This window comes from Poecilia reticulata, chromosome 4, assembly GCF_904066995.2.
Source record: "Poecilia reticulata chromosome 4, P_reticulata-male-v2, whole genome shotgun sequence".
NCBI lineage: Eukaryota > Metazoa > Chordata > Actinopteri > Cyprinodontiformes > Poeciliidae > Poecilia > Poecilia reticulata.
Genome location: NC_088833.1, coordinates 11,205,366 through 11,225,843, shown reverse-complemented (window position 1 = coordinate 11,225,843; position 20,478 = coordinate 11,205,366). Strand labels below are relative to the sequence as shown.

General features: G+C 38.4%; 1 protein-coding gene across 1 annotated transcript in view; it reads right to left on the bottom strand.

Moving 5' to 3' along the window:
* The window catches only part of LOC103463403 (adenylate cyclase type 1-like), a 47,744-nt gene that overhangs the window by 8,286 nt on the left and 18,980 nt on the right, over positions 1-20,478 (bottom strand). The window contains exons 5-16 of the mRNA XM_008406721.3: positions 16,549-16,676; positions 14,189-14,347; positions 12,748-12,889; positions 12,008-12,163; positions 9,501-9,695; positions 8,262-8,359; positions 8,081-8,165; positions 7,715-7,804; positions 6,196-6,470; positions 5,806-5,932; positions 4,676-4,792; positions 387-533 (exon numbers count right to left, since the gene is read on the bottom strand). Of these exons, the coding sequence (XP_008404943.2) occupies positions 387-533; positions 4,676-4,792; positions 5,806-5,932; positions 6,196-6,470; positions 7,715-7,804; positions 8,081-8,165; positions 8,262-8,359; positions 9,501-9,695; positions 12,008-12,163; positions 12,748-12,889; positions 14,189-14,347; positions 16,549-16,676 (1,719 nt within the window). The remainder of the gene's footprint in view (positions 1-386; positions 534-4,675; positions 4,793-5,805; positions 5,933-6,195; positions 6,471-7,714; positions 7,805-8,080; positions 8,166-8,261; positions 8,360-9,500; positions 9,696-12,007; positions 12,164-12,747; positions 12,890-14,188; positions 14,348-16,548; positions 16,677-20,478) is intronic.

Sequence of the window (20,478 nt, the reverse complement as noted above, 5' to 3'; positions counted from 1 at the left end):
ACTCCCATAAAACTTTTTCTTTTTTAATTTGCAAATTATCAGTGCATTTATGTACTGCAGCTAGAATATCTGGAGCATGTTTTGTAAATGAGTGCTTCGTGTTGCTGATTACAGATCCAACCAGGCCAAAAGTCATCTGCAAGTAATTTGTTACATTGAAGAACTTTCCCAACCATAACCAAAGCTCGGCATATTACATCAGTAAACATGGTATTTCTATAAACCTCACTCCAGCCCACAATCTCATTTTTAAAAGATGACGCTCTATATGTCACCCTGCAGCAAGAAGGGGACTCGTGGACCTGAGATCTGCAATGTGGAAAAAACATCTAAAAACAGATGATTTATAGTACAGATGGGCGAATGGAACGAATCGTTCTACCAACCTCGTCGAAGTCCGCAATGATCTCATTGAGCAGCCTCAAACACTCGACTCCCATGTTGTTCCCATCCAGCTCGATGTAGAAGTCATTGAAGTTGGCAATAGAGGCAAACAGAACACCAACTTGAGCGTAGGACTGATAGTAAAGATCCTAAAGGGGTGATAGAGAAATGCTGTATTTGTATATATATATATATTTTTAATTCATTATATTTCATAAAGTTGTTTGTGTATTTGTGTGTTTGTGATACAATATGACTTAGTGTATCAGTGACACTAAGTCACAGATAGTATAAGGAAAGCTTTGAAATTTTCTTATAAAATAGTTTTTTCCTTTTACCTGTTTGTTCTTAAAGTTCAAAAAGTACCTACCAGTATTTCTTTACTGCTAGTTTATTTGCCACATACAATCTCTTTTGACTGTATGTGGCAGGTGCTCTTTATAAAAAGAGCACCCTAGTGCTCTTTTTATAAAGCTTCTTCAGACCACCTGGATGTATTGCATGGTGCATGATATGTAATCTGAGTTTCTCTTTCAGCTGCTCAAAAAGAAATATGAAATTATGCAAAAATGGAGCAAAATCGCCAAATGGAAGTAGAACCCTCATCAGGGCTGACGATGACAATGCCGAAATGTCCGCAGGCAGAAGCAGAAGCGTCACACAGTGAGAATACTTTCTGTAACCACACTGTTAGTGGCCTGGAACCTTAAGTCCCACAGTGCCGTGCCGTCGATGGCTGAACTTTAGCCTAGAGGAAACAGAGGAAGTCTTTCTGAACGCTGCATCTCTGTGGGGGTCAGCTGGAAACAAACTTCCTTGCTGATCCACATCGTCTGATGCATTACCCCGCTGATTGTTGGAAGGATAAACTACTGTTTTGTTCCTATTTTTGCTTGTGAATTCCAAAACCCATAAATGTGAATGTGCTGTTTCCAAAAGCTGTTACAAATAACTATTTAAATGCATGAGTAATATTCCCTTACAGATGCTAAAAATATCCCCATGTGGATTTTTGTGCTGTTTAGAACTCTGCAGGCATGACGTGGATGCATTGATTTTTTTCACTGCTTTGTGCAGATTTCAAAAACTAAATAACTAAAGGTGAATCTTTATCTTGAGTCACTTCAAGTCTTTTATGCACTTAAAATGTCTGGCTGTGGGTTGTGTCTGGGAAAAGAATGTAGATGTACTGACTTTTTATTTCTATTAAGTCTTTGTAGTTCCCATTAGCTCTTTTTAAAAATCAGAATGTAGTAGTTATTCTGCTTTACTGCACATCATTTCCCTGCTGTTTCCTCTGATTTATTTTAGTAATTGCTAAAGGCCCAAGATGAACATGTCCAAAAGCTCAATTTTCTTTAATGCATTTACTACTTTCATGACTTAAGCTTTTTAATTTAAACACCACATATAAATTCAGCTCACGCTCTGTTACTTGTTAAAACGATGAGGAGATAATTAAGAAATAGCAGACACCTGTCCACTTTTTTCAGTTGCTGCGAAACAGAACTGCATACTAAATACCTTTAGGTATTTTTTTTCTTTAAATTCCACATAAAATAACCTTAAATAAGTTTAGCTTAAAGTTTATACTTAATAACCCTTGTGCGTGCAAGGACAGAGACAAACATAAAGGACTGTGGCAAATGTTACAAGTTTCACATGTGTGGCTTCGGTTGGACCCCATTTCTAGACACAAGGCTTAAATGTTTCAGATTAAGTTTTTAAATGAGACAAATATAACAAAGGTGAACACAAAATGCAGATTTCAAAGTATTATTTTGTTCAAGTTTTCCCTCATCAGTCCACATAATGTTTTCCTAAATGTGTTGCAAAAAGCATCAAGATACTTTTTTTTGTTTGTTTGTTTTTTGCTTTTTTGGGGGGTTGAGCTGTAGTTTTGTCCTTAGAACTCTCCCAAAAGTGTCACTTTTTATTTTTCTCTTTCTTATCGTTGAATCATAAACACTGACTTTAACTGAGGCATGTCAGGCCTGCGGTGCCTTACTGTTTAGTAACCCTCTTAGATTAGTTTTTGATGTTCTCTTGGAGTAACTTTGGTATTCACTCCTGGGCAGTGGTGGGAAGTAACGAAGTACAAGTACTTCGTTACTGTACTTAAGTACAATTTTCGTGTATCTGTACTTTACTTAAGTAGATTTAATAATGGATACTTTCTACTTTTACTCCACTACATTTTACAGTAAGTATCTGTACTTTCTACTTTACTACATTTCTACAAAAGTGTCGCGTTACTCGTTACATCCAAGTCGCATTGCTCTTTTTTTACGTTAAAAAGAAAGGTGGCGCCGTAAAATCCGAGCAATAATGTGACTTAGTGTCTGTTGTCACCCATCGCCTCCACCTTTACTCGCACGCGGAGCTCCAAGACATGCGCAGTGGTTTCCTCTGAGCGGGAGGCGATGTCTGTCTAATCGTCAGTAATATAATAGCGCTGCATAAATCGATATGGCGACACGTAAAATCAGCAGCGCTTCGTTTTCACAGACGGTGGGACTTCGTCCAACTTTTAGCGTCACTTGGAAGGAAAGTTTAAAGAAAGGTAAGCTCCGTGGACGTGTTGCTAGCAAAGCTAGCTGTACTGAGACACATGTTGCATCTGCATGAAAAAAAAGTTGTCACTCATGCGCTGAATTATTGTGTGGAGGTATTGACTGAGGTGTCACATATATGGGACAACGCTGGTACCAAAGTGCAATATAGTGGTACGATATTCAGGAATGATCCGATTCTTCTGGACTGATCTTTACTGATGAAATTAATTTCAGCTCTAAGTATTTAATATCTAGTTTTTTTTATAGGAATGTGGATCTTTCAGATCAATTTGAGAAGCAATTTTGATAGGTAAAAGTTTTTTTTTGTGTGTCACGTAGGGTGCTGGTCTTGACTTGGTCTTGGGTAGGTGGTCTTGACTACAACACTGCTACTGGCTCCTTGGTTTCCTGTCCTCTCCCACCCACCTTCTTTCCATCCCCTTTATGTTGGATTTCTTTAAAAATAAATGCCACTAGTAGCAAAAAAAGTTAAGTTCATGCTATGTTAGGACAGGAGACAAGATGTTTCCATCCCTGAAATTATGATGCATAGAATCACATATCTAAGTCTAAACTATGTTACAGAGTAAACTCAATTAAAACATGCTTTATCTGTGGCATTGTTCATTAAAATGGCACATTTCTAATGTAATAAATTTAAATACGATCGGTTCACTTAATGATATTAGCGATTAGGTAATCCATTCAGCAAGTACTTTTACTTTTAATACTTAAGTATTTTTAAAAGCCAGTACTTTTTTACTTTTGCTTAAGTACAAATGTTAATGTGATAGTTTTACTTTTACTTGAGTACATTTTTGTCTGTGTATTTGTACTTCTACTTTTATTTTTTGAGTACTTTCTCCACCACTGCTCCTGGGGAAGTTAACTACTCTCAGATATTTTCTGCATTTAGAGGTAATGTGTCTCACTGTGGTTCAGGATCTATTAACCTACTTCATGATGCAGAGAATGAGCTTATCTGCAAAATATTACTGCACTTTTGGTAGAGAAAGCTACATTTTTACATTTTTGTGGCATGGTTTATTAATTTTAATTATATTATTTATTGTTCCTGTAAAACACATTTTTATTGTTTTAGATGAACAAATATATTGAACGTTTTTGCTGTTTATTTAGGATATGCATGTGTTTTTGCTAAATGGGTGGAGGTCCTTATAAGGACAACATCCTAAACCACGGGGTGGTTGAGACAGAAACCTTTAAAGAAATCCTGCAGTTTCAAAAGCCAATAGAACATGGGTTTTATTGACTGGTAACATTATGATTCAGAACAACAGCTGAGGGCCAGCCTATTTTTGTAAACTCTACTCCGGTGCACAAACTTTATCAGGGCCTGTAACAGGATTAAACATGGCTCCGTTCGTCATCTCAGGGAAACATAAACGGGAGGAAATACCATTATTGACTATTTTCACACATTCATTGTAGAAAAAAAAGGCCACAGAGCAGCTGCTGAACCACAGTTTATAGCTGAAATGTAAGAATGTCACCTATTCTCACCTATTTTCTTTTTTTTTCTTTTTTACCTCGAAGCCACTGGGGTGAAATTCAGCTTTTTGCAAATTGTTATCATTTTTTCACTCTTTTATGTACAGAGAAAAATTCAGCTTTGGGGAATGCTGAATAGATTTAGGTTTCCTTTCTGCATTTATCATACTTTTTGTAGGGTTGTTGCTTCATTTCTTTTTACTGTAACCTTACAGATTCCTCACCATGTTCCTGGGGTTTGACATTAGGAAATGTTGAGCCACATGAGCCGGCAGCAAGTTGAACAGGATCCTCTTATTATCCAGCTTCACCTTCTCCATGTCATCCCTCTCCTCCTCTGCCTGGAATCATAACAACAGAGGAGAAGGACAGTTTTCTTCACACCGGAAATGACACTAATGGTTAAATGGTGGGGTGCTCTACATGGAATTGTAATGGCAAGTCCTTATCACTAGAGGGAGATAATGATTTGCAAACAAGACAGAGATAGAGCTTTTCTTAAAATAGCAACAGTCAGGCTTTTGTTCCACAGACAGAACACAAGAAAACTGCAGCTTTTAGGGGAATACTTACTGTGAAAAACAATCAATTGTAAGAACAATCCAAAATTGAGAAAAGTATAATGCTTTTATGAATTTGTTTTGTTTATTAATACAAATACTGCACTAGCTTTCTCATAAAGTAATCCACATTACAAAATAATCATTATCAACGAAGATATTTATGTTCCATTTTAATGTCCATTTAACTACGTCATGGTCTCTGCTGGGCTTCCTTATATAAAAAAATTTCAAACTACTTATATATAATAACAGCTTACCACACAGAAAATTAGGATCAATTGTAACATACATGCCTCAATTTAAATGATTTTTTTGTAAAATACCTTGAGATGGCATTTGTTGTTCACTTTAATGTATTTAAATATATTAAAGTGAATTTAATTTATTTATTTGAGGTGGTTTTGTCATATTTGTGTTTGGAGCGACATTGAGAAAAATTGTTCTCCTTTACGTCATTCCTGTCCTGTTCAGCTTCTTACTCTAACATTTTCTAGATTAATTCTGTTTTATATAAATCACCAGTCAGTGTAGATAGTACTCATATAGATAGAACTGAATGACAAAATCACTAAAATGTTTTCATTTTTAATGTGACCTTTCAAGAATTTCTTCTTTCTTTCTCACTTGACTTTGGGAGCCTTAAAACAACAGTGTTCAAAGTGTGGCATGATTTTTGGCCTGGGATCCAACCAAGAGTCACTGGGAGGATGCACAACCTACGATTTAATACATTTCTACCTCCAAATTTTCACAACAAGAGATGGTTTCTAAATGCCTGCATGCACTCTCACCTGAGTTGCCCAAAGATAGTCGAGCCGCAGCTTCAGATCCAGCTGCCTGGAATGAAGAGCCAGAGCTCCAGAAAACAGCAGAACAGCCAACACGGGATCATAGCCTCGGGTGTGCAGAAAGCCACCACTAAATGATGATGTAAAAACAAAAATGTCATCCACACAAAGTAAAAAATTTGACTAATTTAGAAATTGTCTAAGAAATTGCTACAGATGAGGTATTCAGGACTCTACTTAAGTGAAAATCCAGCTCATAAGAGCATTAGCTATCACATGAACTCCTGTTTGAGTTATAGTCAAACAGATATTTTACAGGAATTTAAAAAAAAATTGTTTGGATAAAATTGACATTTTGTAAACCAGCTCCAAGCTAAAGCTAGAAGGTCTAACCCCACAGCCTGGCGGTAGCCGCTGCTTTCCATGACCGCCGTGTAGGTAACAGAGAGCAGGAGGAGCAGGATGAGCTTAGGGAGCGATGAAACGCGGAGGTAAGGGACCACAGTGAGGGTCCCGGCCACACAGGACAGCAGGGCGTACGCCATGCTGGGACCAGTCTTGTCCACTGCGGTGCTGTTGGCAGGTCCGACCCCGAGGGCGTCCGCAGCGATGTCCTCCACGAAACGGGTAGAGTTCGTCTCAACTTTACCCCACGGTACACATCCCGCCTGGAAGAGATCAAACATGACCATGCAACAGCAACGTCCCAATCAGGATTCATAGGATATGAGTGCAGGTTAGTTTGAGTGATCTGAAAAGTAATCCATTACCTCATGATCATGAAGAAATGGCATGAATCGGTTCACAGTGGATCAAAATAATGTGTTTGTTTTACTGCGGTAAAACTTCCTTGTTCTCAGGTGTGTTGGGGATCAAATCCTTGTTGAAAACTTCAATGAAGGCTAAAATCAGGAAATTGAATCCATAATTGAATGGATTGAATCCCATCAGAATACATAGATCTATAATTCCCTCCAAAAACTAATGAGACAAGACGAAATCCTTCATTCTTGTGTTTCATTTTTACTATAAAAAGACAATCCAATTAGCAAAATAATATTACATAAAAGAAAACAGAAAACTGTGAGTCAAGCAAGGTTACTTTTCTAATGACTTAAGGATTGAAGTAAGCTTTTTGCAGCATTTTAAATAAATGAACACAGTAAATGCAGCAGAAAAACAAGAAGCCCCTGCTGTAGCAACACCTTAAAAGAAGGCATCCTCGGCATTTAATTGAGTGAGGAGCTGCTCTACTTTACAGTAATGGGAAAAAAAGACATCCATTCAGTTTATATATAGGGACATAATACAAATGTCTGGTTCTATCATTTATTTTCTAAACATTGTTCCCTTCATAACAGACTGAGAGGGCCATGGAACAATTTTTCCATTTCCCATTAAAAGGAACTATTTTGCCCATTTTAAATTCTTTATTAAAGTCCAGTAGATATTTATTATAAAACTAATTGTATTTCAAAAAGCTCAAAATGCCATTAACCCAGCAAGGTTCCCGGGGGCTTTTGGAACACAAATCAGGCTCAAATAACCACAGATTTTACACTGTACTTTAGACTGAGGATGATTTTGATTTGGTCAGATCCATCTGGAGTGTTTGATGCATAAAAGTTTCATTCTTAGTCCCAGATGACCAGGTGACATCCCACCTGGCCACCTACATGTGGAGGTAGTTAGTGCAGTCTAACTACCTCATTTTACAATATTTCCCTTTATGTTTGTGAATGTAAGACAAAAGACAAAAAAAAAATATTTTTAAGTACAAAACATAAAGGCCCCTCAAGTCTTCAGAGACCTGCTTACTTAATGTTTCCAGGAACATGACTGAACAAGGTGAGGCAGCATAATGGGGGCAAATAATTACAAGTATCTACTGGTGTCCAGCACACTGACTTACCACACAGGCCTGAGTAACAGAGTAGGTGAGCAGAACCAAGAAGATGCAGAGGACTGTTCGAATCTGGATGGTCAGACAGCCTGGTTGGCACTACAATCAAAGAAAAAATCTGATGGATTGACAGTAAAAACAGTCAGCAGACAAAGTACCTCTTAGTGTATTTCCATAGTATATTGGACTCACTATTTTATCTTAAAAGAAGTTAGAATATTTAGTGGAGTGGCTTATGATATGCTATATATATATTTTCATACAACAAACAATGAAACTGTAAAAGACATGAGGCCACCTCAGAATGATGATAAGCATACCACATTAAACAAAGTGCAATTAAAACAGATCGGAAGAGCGAACAGGAGGTCTTACCTGAACTCTGGTGAGATGTAGGTACATCACACAGGCCACGTGGAAACACACACACAGCACCAGCAGCAGCAACACCAAGACCCCCCTGGAAAATAAAAATAAGGATCTAAAACACATCCTAAAGTTTTCACTTAGATAAACAAAGAATATGTCAGAGTAAGTGTGTTAGGGATGTTCGTACTGTGGGATCATTAGCAGATAGATAAGGCCAAACAGGGCACCCAGGATCAGAGAGAGAACCACCGCACTGATGAAATGGTCATCATACACCTGGTTATACTGGGGAAACATAGAGACTGTAAGAAGTTGAAGATGTAAGAGCAGTATGTCACACTCCCCTCATGACAAAGAAAATACATATATGCAAGAATAAATTGGGCCAGGACTTTGACATAAGTGAGATATGCAAGTGAGCTTGCATCTATTGCAAAGAAAATGTAAAATGCTGACTGCTCATAAGTGCTTTACACAACCCCAGCTGAAAAAACAAACTTCTGCTGAAATCGTCCATTAACATTACAGAGGTTCAGTAGCACAGATTGATTGTGGTGGCTATCCCAAAGCTGACAGCTGCGACTGGTCAGTTCCACCGTCCTGTGGAACTGACCAGTAAACTTTACTGACCAGTAAACTTTACTTTACTGGTAAAGTTCAATTTTACCAGTAAATCACAAACTCAAAAGAACCTTGAAAAATTATTTCTTTTTAAAACTTATAAAGGAAACTCTAAATCAAAGTATATGTGTGTTTCCTATAGATATTGGATTTCAAATGTTTCAATCTGGCTCTGAACTTACTTTAATTAGCCGTATTTCAGTTCATTTTTAAAGCTCTGATGTTGTTAGATCTAAATTTGCCCAGCAGTGATGAAGTCCTGAGCTCTGTAAAAGAAAATGTGTTGTGTGGGAGTGAACAAAAATCATTACACTAATTTGTGTCTTTCTGTTTTCCCTGCTTAATTTATTTCATGAAGGATAACTTTTTTTTTTCAGTTCAGTTTTAATTTTGATCTACCTGAACATTTTAATTCCTCTAACCAGTTTCACAAACCGACAAGCCGGCCTGCGTCTCCTTTATAACACTACCCACACACACACACACATATGAGAAGAATGTCACGTGTGTCGCTCAGACGTTCCCAAATCATTATCTGAAACCCCTCCTGAGAGGGTGGGTGGATTCTTCATACACACACACACGCACACAAACACACACACACACAGACAACAAGCGTGGGAGAAACAGAATTATAAACTGTGTAGGGCATGATGTGCGGGAATGAGACAGAGGGAGGCAGATCATGCAGTCACGAAGCAGTTTTCCTCATGTGTAATAAGGAAAAGTTCATATTTGATGTATGAGTGTGTGCTGCTGCAAATGTAAAGCAAATGTTTCCCTGCAGGTGTGTGCATAGCCTCACCCTGCGCTCCCTGTCTCTGCTACTGTAAAACAGGGTGAAGTGGTTCAGATCCGATGTCCCAGACTCGGTCTGCCGCGCTTCGATGAGCCGGCCGATGTAGCGATTGACTCGTGTGGCCGGGGAGTGCTGCACAGCTGTGGCCGAGAAGGATGTCCGACTCTTCAGCTTCTCCGATGCGGTCCGCAAGGCTCGCCGCTGTCAGACAGGAAAAGACAGCGCCATCACTCAATGCACAGGTGGGCTTCAAATTGAAAGTCAGGCACACAGATTTAGAGCTTGGTCAGCAAGAGTCAAATATTGTTCTCTAAAGGTAGGGATTTTTTTTTACATTGCTTACCAAATTGTCCAAGAATAAGGTAACTTAGGATAATTGAGTCCTTCAACAAAATTTGTAATGTAATGTAAAAAAAACCCCTAAAGTAACTCAAATAGACATTGCCTTAGTAACATGCCTCAGTTTGCATGTTACATGTTGACGTCTATGTCAGGACAGTTGGAAAAAGAATGAATAAATCTAGGTTGAAGGAGAAAACCTTTTCTCTCTAAATAGAAATGGCAGCAGGGCTTCATTTTACAAAGTTGCATCTGAATAAAACACAATACTTCAGAAATACTGTTCTTGGGACAGATCAGACTCAATAGATATGCTTCACTGCAATTCAGACCACTATGTCGACAGAAAATCAAACGTTATATCAGTGCAAACACCTCATACTAACTGCCAAGCACGGTGCCAAATGATGGGGTCATTTGAAGTTTTTCAGCTACAGGATCAAAGTGTTTTTCAGTCATTGAGTGGACCATGAACTTCTCTGTATACAGAAGTCTTTTTGAGTGAAATATGTATATGTATATGTATTTGTATATGTTTTATATGACTAACAACTAAATCCTCGTCAAAAGTGGTCCAAATTCTGGAGCACAACACGTCTAAAACAACCAGGACAATAAGGTTAAGTTTTCAAAAATATTGCATATTTTTGAAAACTTAAAAATATGCAATATTTTTTAACAATGCCCTGTTGAAAAAAATAAATTTTTCAACAACAAACCAACAACAAAAAATTATTTAAAAACTTCTAGAAGAAGTCAGAATAGTTATATTTTAACAAGTCACTGAAATTAATATTTTTTAACTCGAAACGTCACTTAAGACGACACTTTGTTTCAATCTCAACACATCCCAGTGTTATAATTCTATGCTAAGCTCTTCAGTGTCACAATGCCAGGATTTTGTCTACTTGGATAATCATGTAACAATGTGCGTAATGCTATTAGAGGAGATGATACCAGACTGTGGGTGATTACCAGCACACATAATGCAACGTCATCAGAATCGAGAGGTACTAATAATCTGGCCGAGCTCACGCAGCTGGACGGATTAAAGGTACTGGGCTATTTCTGACGACCAGACATTGTGATGCAAAGACCCCGACTGACCGACCCACAGAGGAACAAGCCATCAAACTGAGTTACTGCCGTGTTAAGAATCCAGATGACTTTTCTAAAAGCAAACTTAATTCAGTAACAAATGCAAAGCACATAATAAGATGCACACTTTCCAAAAAGGTCCACTTTTCTTGCATGGGTCCATAAAATATTCTCCCAAAAATCTTCAACATTTGGTGTATAAAGTCATACTCTAGTCATATTCTAATTGCTTCAAATATTACCTATAAGTGCTATACTTTGGATGCTATGAATGAGACAGGATTTGAGTGCTGCAGTGTGTGAGCCATTTGTTTATTCAAGACATTGTTTGTTTACATCATATCTCAGTACTTGCTGCCTTTGTCTGGGGTACTGATGTGTGTGTTCGTTCTACACAACTCTCTCATGGATGAATTTTTGCCTCTTCCCTTTTGTTGTTTATATTGCTGAAAAACTAGTCATATCTGAGGGAAGTAATATTTGTACTACTTCAGATATTGATATTGGTTGCTTTGTGATAAAACATTGATGCATTTTGGTGTAATTATGGCAGGCAGGCCACTCCTGTGAAGCTTATGATATGTGTTGTTTCCCAATCACTTGATAAACTGCTCAATATTTATAAACCTAAGGCAAAAATGCCTTAGAATTACGTTTATTTTTTTATTTTATTTATTCATGTCTTTATTGGAACATTAACCAATATCATGTCTTCTTGAAACTGTGCAGACCTACTTCATAACTAGTGTTGCCATGGTTACCTTCATATTATCATTGCTAATTTAACTTAGTAATACTAAAATAATTTTTAAAATTACACAACAAATTAAATGAGATTGTTGCAGAAAACATGTCTTTTACGCAAATATTATTTGGTAAAAACATTCATTTCTGCAGAGCGAAAGTGATGTGAATAAAGACATCTTGTTTCATCCTGTCCAATGTAATGTAGCGATGCAGTATGTATAATGTAAAAATATTCATTAATCTTAATCATAATGTTTAATCAGCCTGTGTGTACATTTGAAGGGCTAGAAAATGGAGAGATGTCGAGTCAGGCTGAGCAAGTCACATACCTTGTCGTCGTCCTCGCAGGTCATGACGTTAGAGAAGGGGATCTCAGCCTTAAACATCTTCCTACAGTGCATGAGCTGCACCAGCAGGTAGCACACTGTCTTGAACTTCATCCTCTTGGCTGGTTTGATGTCCGACAGGATAATCCCAGGAAAAATCTGAAAGTTGAGACAACAGGTGTGTTAGCAATAATAGTAAACTGGACCTATTTTAACTCCCATCTTTCCAGGTTCTAATATGAATATATTTGGAGTCAAAAAAACTATTTATATGTCGTCTCTCTGCCTGGAAGCAAAACGATGTTTGCAGAGTTGTTTAAATTTAAAAATCATGATGTGTTTTATCTTCTTTTTCTGAATCAGAAGACTCAAATTTTACAAATCAGGAACCAAGTTTAAAATCACAAACAATATAAAATTGCTGTTTATATATATATATATATATAAAAACAAGCAAACTAAGGCTACAAAACCTCAACATCTCAAGCTTTTGCTTGTGTATTTTTGATGATTTAAAACACTATGACACGCACGCGCGCACACACACGCACATACACTGTCGGTGCACATGTGCAGTGTGTGAGAGACAGTTTTACTACCCATGTGTACGCCAGCTTAGCACATGCTCTGTCTCTCCCTCTGCATGAGAGGATTATTCTTACTGTACGACACTGACAGCTGTGGCACTTCTCAAGTTTTTGTTGGTGGATAAAAAGGAGCATGAAAGAGGCGTTGAACCGTACTTTACGTCTGTGCGAAGGCACGATGAAGAATGTCTCGATATGGTGCTTCTGCAGGAAGGCGTGCCTCTCGTGGCCAAAGCCTGGTTCCACCTCATAGTCTCCGTTCAAACACTCCAGGGTGGTCCTCGTGATGTGCACTTTACTGAGAGCAAAATGAAAGTAGTTAGTGTTAAAAGTAGCCGCTGAGGTTTTAAATCATTTCCTTCCTCATTATTTTTATCAGGCTAATAGTCCCTCAGTTTGCTCAAAACTCTTCACAGCAAGAACATTTTCATCCTAATGACTCATTTAGTCTTATGTGGAGAGGTAAAATCTTGTTACTCAACATTGGACCAAACTGGGCCAAAGAGTTGACCTCATTTCACAGTGTTTTTAATGCAAATCTGCTTGTTACTGTACATGGGTTTTTGTAAACTGAAATTTATTACCAACGCTCAGCCCTGTTTCTGGTTCTCGACGCTGTATTTTTAGAGGAAAAATCCCACAAAGGCTTTAAATAATTTCAGAACATTATGAATAATGTGACTTCAGAAGGAATAAGACGTTTTATTCATATCTTTGGACATGTAGCTACACCAGTTGATTTAATATAGTCTCTTTGATTATTTCCCAAAGACAAAAAGGGGCTCAGAACTCGTTCCTGAGGTAACTCCTGTCCCACCTTGAACCAGTCGGTAGCATCTGTAGAATTCTGGTCATTTATTTAGCAATATTTCTCAATGAAAAAGATCCCTTAAATAAACAGAAACATATTGCCAGTATCATCAAAAGATACCTAATTAGTAAGTAATCAATCTATGGCCTCAGAGATTTTTTAGAGAACATAAGGGAACAAACAGCATCATAATCAGGTCAGGGATTAAGTTGAGGAGAACGTCAGACCAAAGTTGGTCTGTTTGACATGTATGTTTGAACAAAAAAATAAAATAAAAAAAACTCCACATCATTCTGACCGCCTAGAATGAGACTTGGTGCCAGCAGCATCATGCTGTGGGGCAGCTTTGCCTCTGCAGTGACAGAGAATATTTTCAGAGTTGATGAAAACTGATAAAAACAGAAAAAAAAAAACCCATTGGAGCAAAGCTTGATCCTGTAGAGCCGGTTACACTGATGGTGATCAGTTAATCCAGTGCGTTTGATTAGCAGCACCTGGCTGCTAATTTCCCTTTCAAATTGAGTTGTAGCCGCAAGGGCGCAGTTATTCCTTTTTTCATACACAGCTTTTTGTTTTCCTAATTAGGAAATCCAGCTGCAGTCAGCAGTGTTTGAAGTACATCGACATCTGGCTAATCTCATTCATTTCTGACTTTCCGTAATTCTTTATATGGAGCACAACTTAAATGTAATTGAAACATTTAGAACACAGTTTTTTTTTTTCCTTTCTTTTCTCTGTGAGTGCTGCTTCATTTCAGTCTGACAGGTTCTGACAGGCGGTACTGACCCAGGCAGCCCACCAGCCTCCATCACATTTGCCAGTGTGACATCGTTTGACCAGACATCGTACTGCCACTTCCTCAGGCCCAACACACCACACAGAACCCGTCCTGTATGCAGCCCAACACGCATGTTCAGATCCACTTCGGTTGCTTCCACCACTGACCTGTTGGACGACAGAAAACGTTGCAAATTACGCAAAATAAATGGAAATGATCATTGCTAACTCCGAAAAATTCTGATCACACACTCCTTCGCAGATTTGTAAAGGATTTGTTCATTTCAAGTATCACTTTTTAAAACTAAAATGTAATTTGGGATTATTTTAACGCTTTAATGAAACTAAAAAGATAAAATAGAAATAATGGCTACATTTTTCTCCCACCCTCCTTCACTATGGCTTGGTTCAGCCTTAGTTAACGACTGCATCACTGTTTAATTTGGAAATAAAAGTCACTTCATCTCAGCGTGATTTTCTAGAACCGTTTTTAACTGTTTTAACAGTGCTGCATCGCTCTCTGCTTCTGCAGCTGTTCACAGAGTACACTACTTTGCATGGTGTAGACTGATCCAACCCCAATCAAGTACCCATTCACAGAAGCAGCATCCCATGGACTGCTTTTTTAGCTAAACCTAACAGTAAAATCTTTGGACATACTTTTCAAATCAGCATTCATCCCAGACAGGGTGAATAAACAACAAAAAATAATAATAAAGGGGACCAAAATCAGGATCAAAACATAGCAGTCTGCCCTTGTACGCCACAAATTTGCACATTAGTATTGTTAATAGTGACTTCTAACCATATATTTATAAATATATACATATGTAACCATCACTTTTAACTTTACATTGCAGTTCTTTTACAGTAGGCCTATAGCACTCTTATTGCCGAAACCTTTCCTCTCCAGTGAACCACCTCAGCATTTCATCGATATCTGTCACTTTCACGTGACGTGGAGCTGAAGAAGAAATTTGAGAGCAGCAAAGGCTTTACAAATGATGGGTTTGTGTGTTTATACAAAAGGAATGAAAAAGTAAAAGTGCCAGCCAAGTTAAAGGAGGGATGTGTCTCTCTCTCTCTCATCCACACACACACGCAAATGGGTGAGTATTCACAGCAGAAGTCTGCCCTCTGAGATAAAGCATCCCTTCAGCTGCATCCCTCCACTCTGACACAGCAGCAGGGGACAAACAGGTAAAGGTGCCATTCATTTGTGTCAACGTGTTTGAAAGAGAATGTGTGCTGGTGTCCGTTTTTTTTGTTTTTTTTTTCAAGGTGTTTTTGGTTTTTCTGTAGTTTGGGACATCTTTAAAATTACTACAGAGACCAAAAATCTTTCAGGTAATCTGTCATACAGAGACACTCCCCTTTGTCCTTCAGCTGGCTTCAGCTGCCAGTCAGCTGTATACGACGCTGAGGAAGAGGAAATCCCTGGTAAAAAAGGGAAATGTTTTCAAACACCACATATGAATGTTTTCACTTTGAATCAGTTAGTTTGGTTTGGTCTGTGGCCATATTTGTCATATTTTATCCGAATCCATGGGAACAAATAAAGATCAGAATTAATGGAAATGGTACAAACAATATAATGCATTTGAATTAAATTACACTGTGCAGTCATTTGTGAAAGACAACAATAAACCAAAGAGCAAGAAGATGGCAACTATGACACCCTACTTAAAAATAGCATTTTACATAATTTGTACATATGTTTTTCAAAACTCCTCCAATAAGTGTAGTATTTTATATGTTAGTTTTTGTAAATTTGGGGTCAGATTTAAATATCATATAGAATAATTTTATTTTACAATTATTGCAAATAAACCGTTTTGTTTATTTGTTCTTCCCTGAGACTAAGCAAGGTAACGGTAGATCTAACTCAAACTTTTTATTCACGGTACTCTTATTTTTATTTTCTCTTCTTATTTTCATGTCTGCTGACAAAATCAGTTTTATACTTTGATGAACCAGCAAACAGTTGGCTTTGTCACTGAAAACAGTATAATTTTCTTTATCTAAAAAAGATTTAGATTTAGCTTTCAGAAACTCGTCAAACACTTGTAGAAACTTGGTTTCTATCTGAGATTATGTACAATAAAACATTTTAATTTCCAGAAATCCCAGTGAACTTTGTCGTATTTCTCTCTTGGGTAGATAAACCTAGAAGAACATCTAAAAACTGAAATTAAAGGAACTGATTCAGTTGAGACAATTTATTTAAAAGAAAAGTCAAAGTGAAACGTTCAATTCATTATTTTCCTTCAAAGAAGAATTAATCAGTTTCCCTTAAGTAACACCTTCTGTGATGCCACGCGGGCCTGTCGGGGATGAATTTGTTTTCACTGTGGGTATTCGTTACTTACGCAATTGTATCAATCATATCCAATCCCATCTCCACACAGCAATGGGCATGGTCTGCCTTGGGTTGTGTAAGTCCTGACACACAATAGTAACAGTCCCCCAATATTTTTATGCGTCTGCAGTGATTCTCCTGCAAAGACATGAAGAAGAGTGCAAGGGAAGACTTAAAACATGAAGCACTTAGTTCAGTTCTTTGGAGAGACCGATTTATCCAAATTTTAAAACATGCAATATCCTTTAAATTGAAGTGGCTTCATAACTAATGAAGAACGTGTTGTTCATAATTGACATGATGTCAATGAGCAAAATTGCTGTGCAGCAAACATTTGGCTATTGCAAAATTATTGCCATTTTTACAAATAAGAATTCACTTGCAACTTTTAGATGAAGGTGCTTAGATGTGTTGTGCACACATCTAAGTCAAATAATGATGTAATTAGCAGGCAATTGCAGAGCTTGACAATACACAAAATGGTGCCAATATTTTCAATATTTTAGATTGGTGAATATTTAGCCAAAGCCATACCATTCAACTTCCAACTAAGGTTGGACGTAGCTTAATATACAAGCATCACCACCAAATGAAAACAGAATGACAATGACAACTCAACCACATCAGCTGAAAAAATACTTTTTCCCACTCATAAATACCGTTTTTTTATCTTTTCTGTGCCATTATCATTTCTCTATATATTTTGAATTCTAAAAAATATCATAAAACCCCAATTTTTTTTAATAAGTCCCAGTTCCAACCTTAAGAACCAATAACTAAATCAGAAATGTCATATCAATAGATGTCGTTTCACCTCAACAACTCAATAGTTCATTGACTCACATCCAAAAATGTACGTTTCAAAATTGATTCTCTTGGTTCAGTTGAAATCAAGGAAGAGGCAACTTAAAAAAACAAAAGAAAAAAAAAAACACTTGGGACAAAATTAAAATGCTTCTACATTTGTCAGCTAAATCTTCAACATCAACGAACATCAACTCCTTCCACCTGACACATGACTGACGCAGTCTACGAGCTGCAGCTGCGCCCCTGATCATGTAAATCAGAAATGGTGGTTGTGAAACAATTTGTGCGTTTGTTGTTGGGGCCAACTCTAATTGCTCCGACATGCTCTTGAAGTAGAATCCCGCCCACACGTTCCCCCGACAGATCCTTCTATTTGTCACAGAGCACATTGTGCGCAGAGCTGTGGAAGTCAGACCACGTACAAAAATAAGCTCACACCTTAGCAGCACATTACCAGTCAAGAAAACACAAAACAGCCGCATTCTTACATGTGAACACCCTGTACTACACTGTACTTCAATTTGGTTTCATGCACAGGGTTCCCTGTCTCACTCGGTTATCAGACATAATGATGGCAAACCCTACAAAGCTTCCCCTGCAGGCAGCCTGTGAGTGACAAACACACATACGTGCACGCGAAACACCCACGTGCACACAGATATAGGGAGGATTCATGGCGACTGCAGGGTGAGAGGCAGAGATGAGAAGAGAGAAGACGGGGTGCTCTGGTTTTTTTTGCTCACGGGAGCAGAAAGATGTTGGCGTGGGAGGATATGAGAATTCGGAACGTGGATGATTATCCCTGCCCAAGGATCAGAAAAGTGTGTTTGTGCGTGCGTATTTGTGCATCTGCGTGAGAAGAAACGAGAGAGGAGTCGTCAACTGACGGAAAGATACGTCTCAGGAGAACAGGAGCACTGTTTGCTTTCCGGGAAAAAAATAAATAAAAAATTGAGAGTTTAAACCTGCTGACTGAGAGGCCAGGGTGATGCACGCCTGCCTTCACCTGTCACCTGGTGGAAGGTTTTGTTTAGGTTTGTATCCATGGTGGTTAAGTTTAGTTTAAACCCTGAGGGAACAAATGTGTCGTGTAGCGTACAACAGTCAAGCTCAGCAGCTGTGACAGAGCTGGTTTCAAAGCAAATTTCTCTCTGGCTAACGCGACAGGGTATAAATCTCAATTAGGATGCAGCTGCTGCACACATGCATGCAATATATCCTCATCACAAGATGTCCATAATGTGGGTTTGCAGAGCATTAGTTCAGTGCTAGTGAGTCACATATCGCCTTATATCTTGCTCTCTCTGCCCCTTCAGTCAATCTCCCTACGTTAAGCCCTGACTGATTGCGGCAATGGAGAATTAACTCAACGGGGATTATCCTGCAGATCATGTGACTTTGCCCGGTGTGCATGTGCATGGTTGTTGTAAAATAGGAGTAAACCATCTGATGAGATCTTCTGGCCTTGAGGCAGGAGAGGTTAGGAGAAAGTTCTCAGTGAACATTTATTCTTATGATTTGTCTGGACCTGTATAAAAACAGCATTATATCTGCACAGCACAATTAAAATAAATAATTACGCCAAGCAGTGATAGGTCAAACCAGTAAATTATATGGACAGGGGCCAGCTGAGGTGACATCTGGTTAGCATGCCTCCTGGACGCTTCTCTGCTGAAGTGTTTCAACCATGTCCCACTGGGAGGAGACCCAGAGGAAAACAAAGTACGCACTGAAAGGACTGTTCTTCTCGGCTGACCTGGGAATGCCTTGGGATTCCCCCGAAAGGAGCTAACCCAATAGACTGGAGAGAGGGAAGTCCGATTCTCTTTGCTTAGGCTGCTGATCCTGTGACTCTCCCCCGGAGTAAGCAGAAGAGGGAGGGAGGATGGACGGACGGATGTCAGATAAGATTTTTTTGCCAACTACTCATTTTCACTCAGAACTTTTGTTTATATCAACATGTGGCATGTTCATTTTAAACTGTAAATGAATGAAATAGACAAATAAAGAGGACATAGAGTCAAACAGAAATGCTCGTCTGAAAGGATTTGAATGTGGTTTTAAATAATGGAAATGACATTTGGTAGAGAGCCAAGTGGAGAGAATGGAAAGTAGTGCATCTTAAGGCTTTCAAGCTTGTTTTTGTTCTTATATATCACTCAGTGTAAAGCTTTCTCGAGCGTAGGCATTTTCTCAACCAAGTTCAGTCGTCCTTATAAACGGAGGAGGCTTTTCATTTCACTGCCACTTCAGATGCACGGCTTTTAATGAAGTTCTATAAAAAAGTGAACGTCACGACAGAGAAAATATCCTTCTGTTCAACAAGTAGGAGCAGAATAGACCTCCTGTTTAGCAAGTTACAGACTTTACTGCTCATAGCAACAAGATGAACGTGGCGCACACAACGAAGCGGCTTGCACAAAAATAAAGCTTTTGAGGTTATTTGACCAATCTGGACTATGTTAGTTATTACAGGTCAAAAATCATGATTGCTTTTTGTTTGGCACCACTTTTTGAGTTTTAATCACGGTTTTATGAAAATATATTCATAAACCTATGTGGACTATGTGTAGGCTCACATAGTCCACACAGTCACAAGAATGTTGACCAGTCAAAGGGTGACTCATAGGATCTTCTTAGACTGTTCCAGAAGATAGGGTTTAATACAAACCTCACAGCAACACATTTTCTTATAAAGACAGAAGCAAACCCACAGAAAAATGTGTTACACATCAATTTATAAAAGAATAATGTGAATACTTGCTTTAGGATACCAGTAACTTGTAAGGGACTGGCAACCTGTCTAGAGAGTTATCCGCCTCCCGCTGTATCGCAGCAGGAATACCCTCCTCCCTGCAGCTACAACCAAGACGAGACTTCTTTAGAAAATATGTGGATAGATGGAAACAGCGAAGGCGATGTTGTGAGGTTTTAATTTATGTAAGTCGATGAAATGTCCTCTGAGGTGACCGAAAGGGGAACGTGTGTTTGGCTGTGTGTGGCTCATGCAGTTTTAATATGATTATAGCGGTCTGCCGGCAGATAACCTATCTCTCACCTAATCTCCTTTCCTGGAGAACAACACTGCGTTGGCTTACTGGTGCACAGTGTGTGCTTCTGTGCACGTTAACAG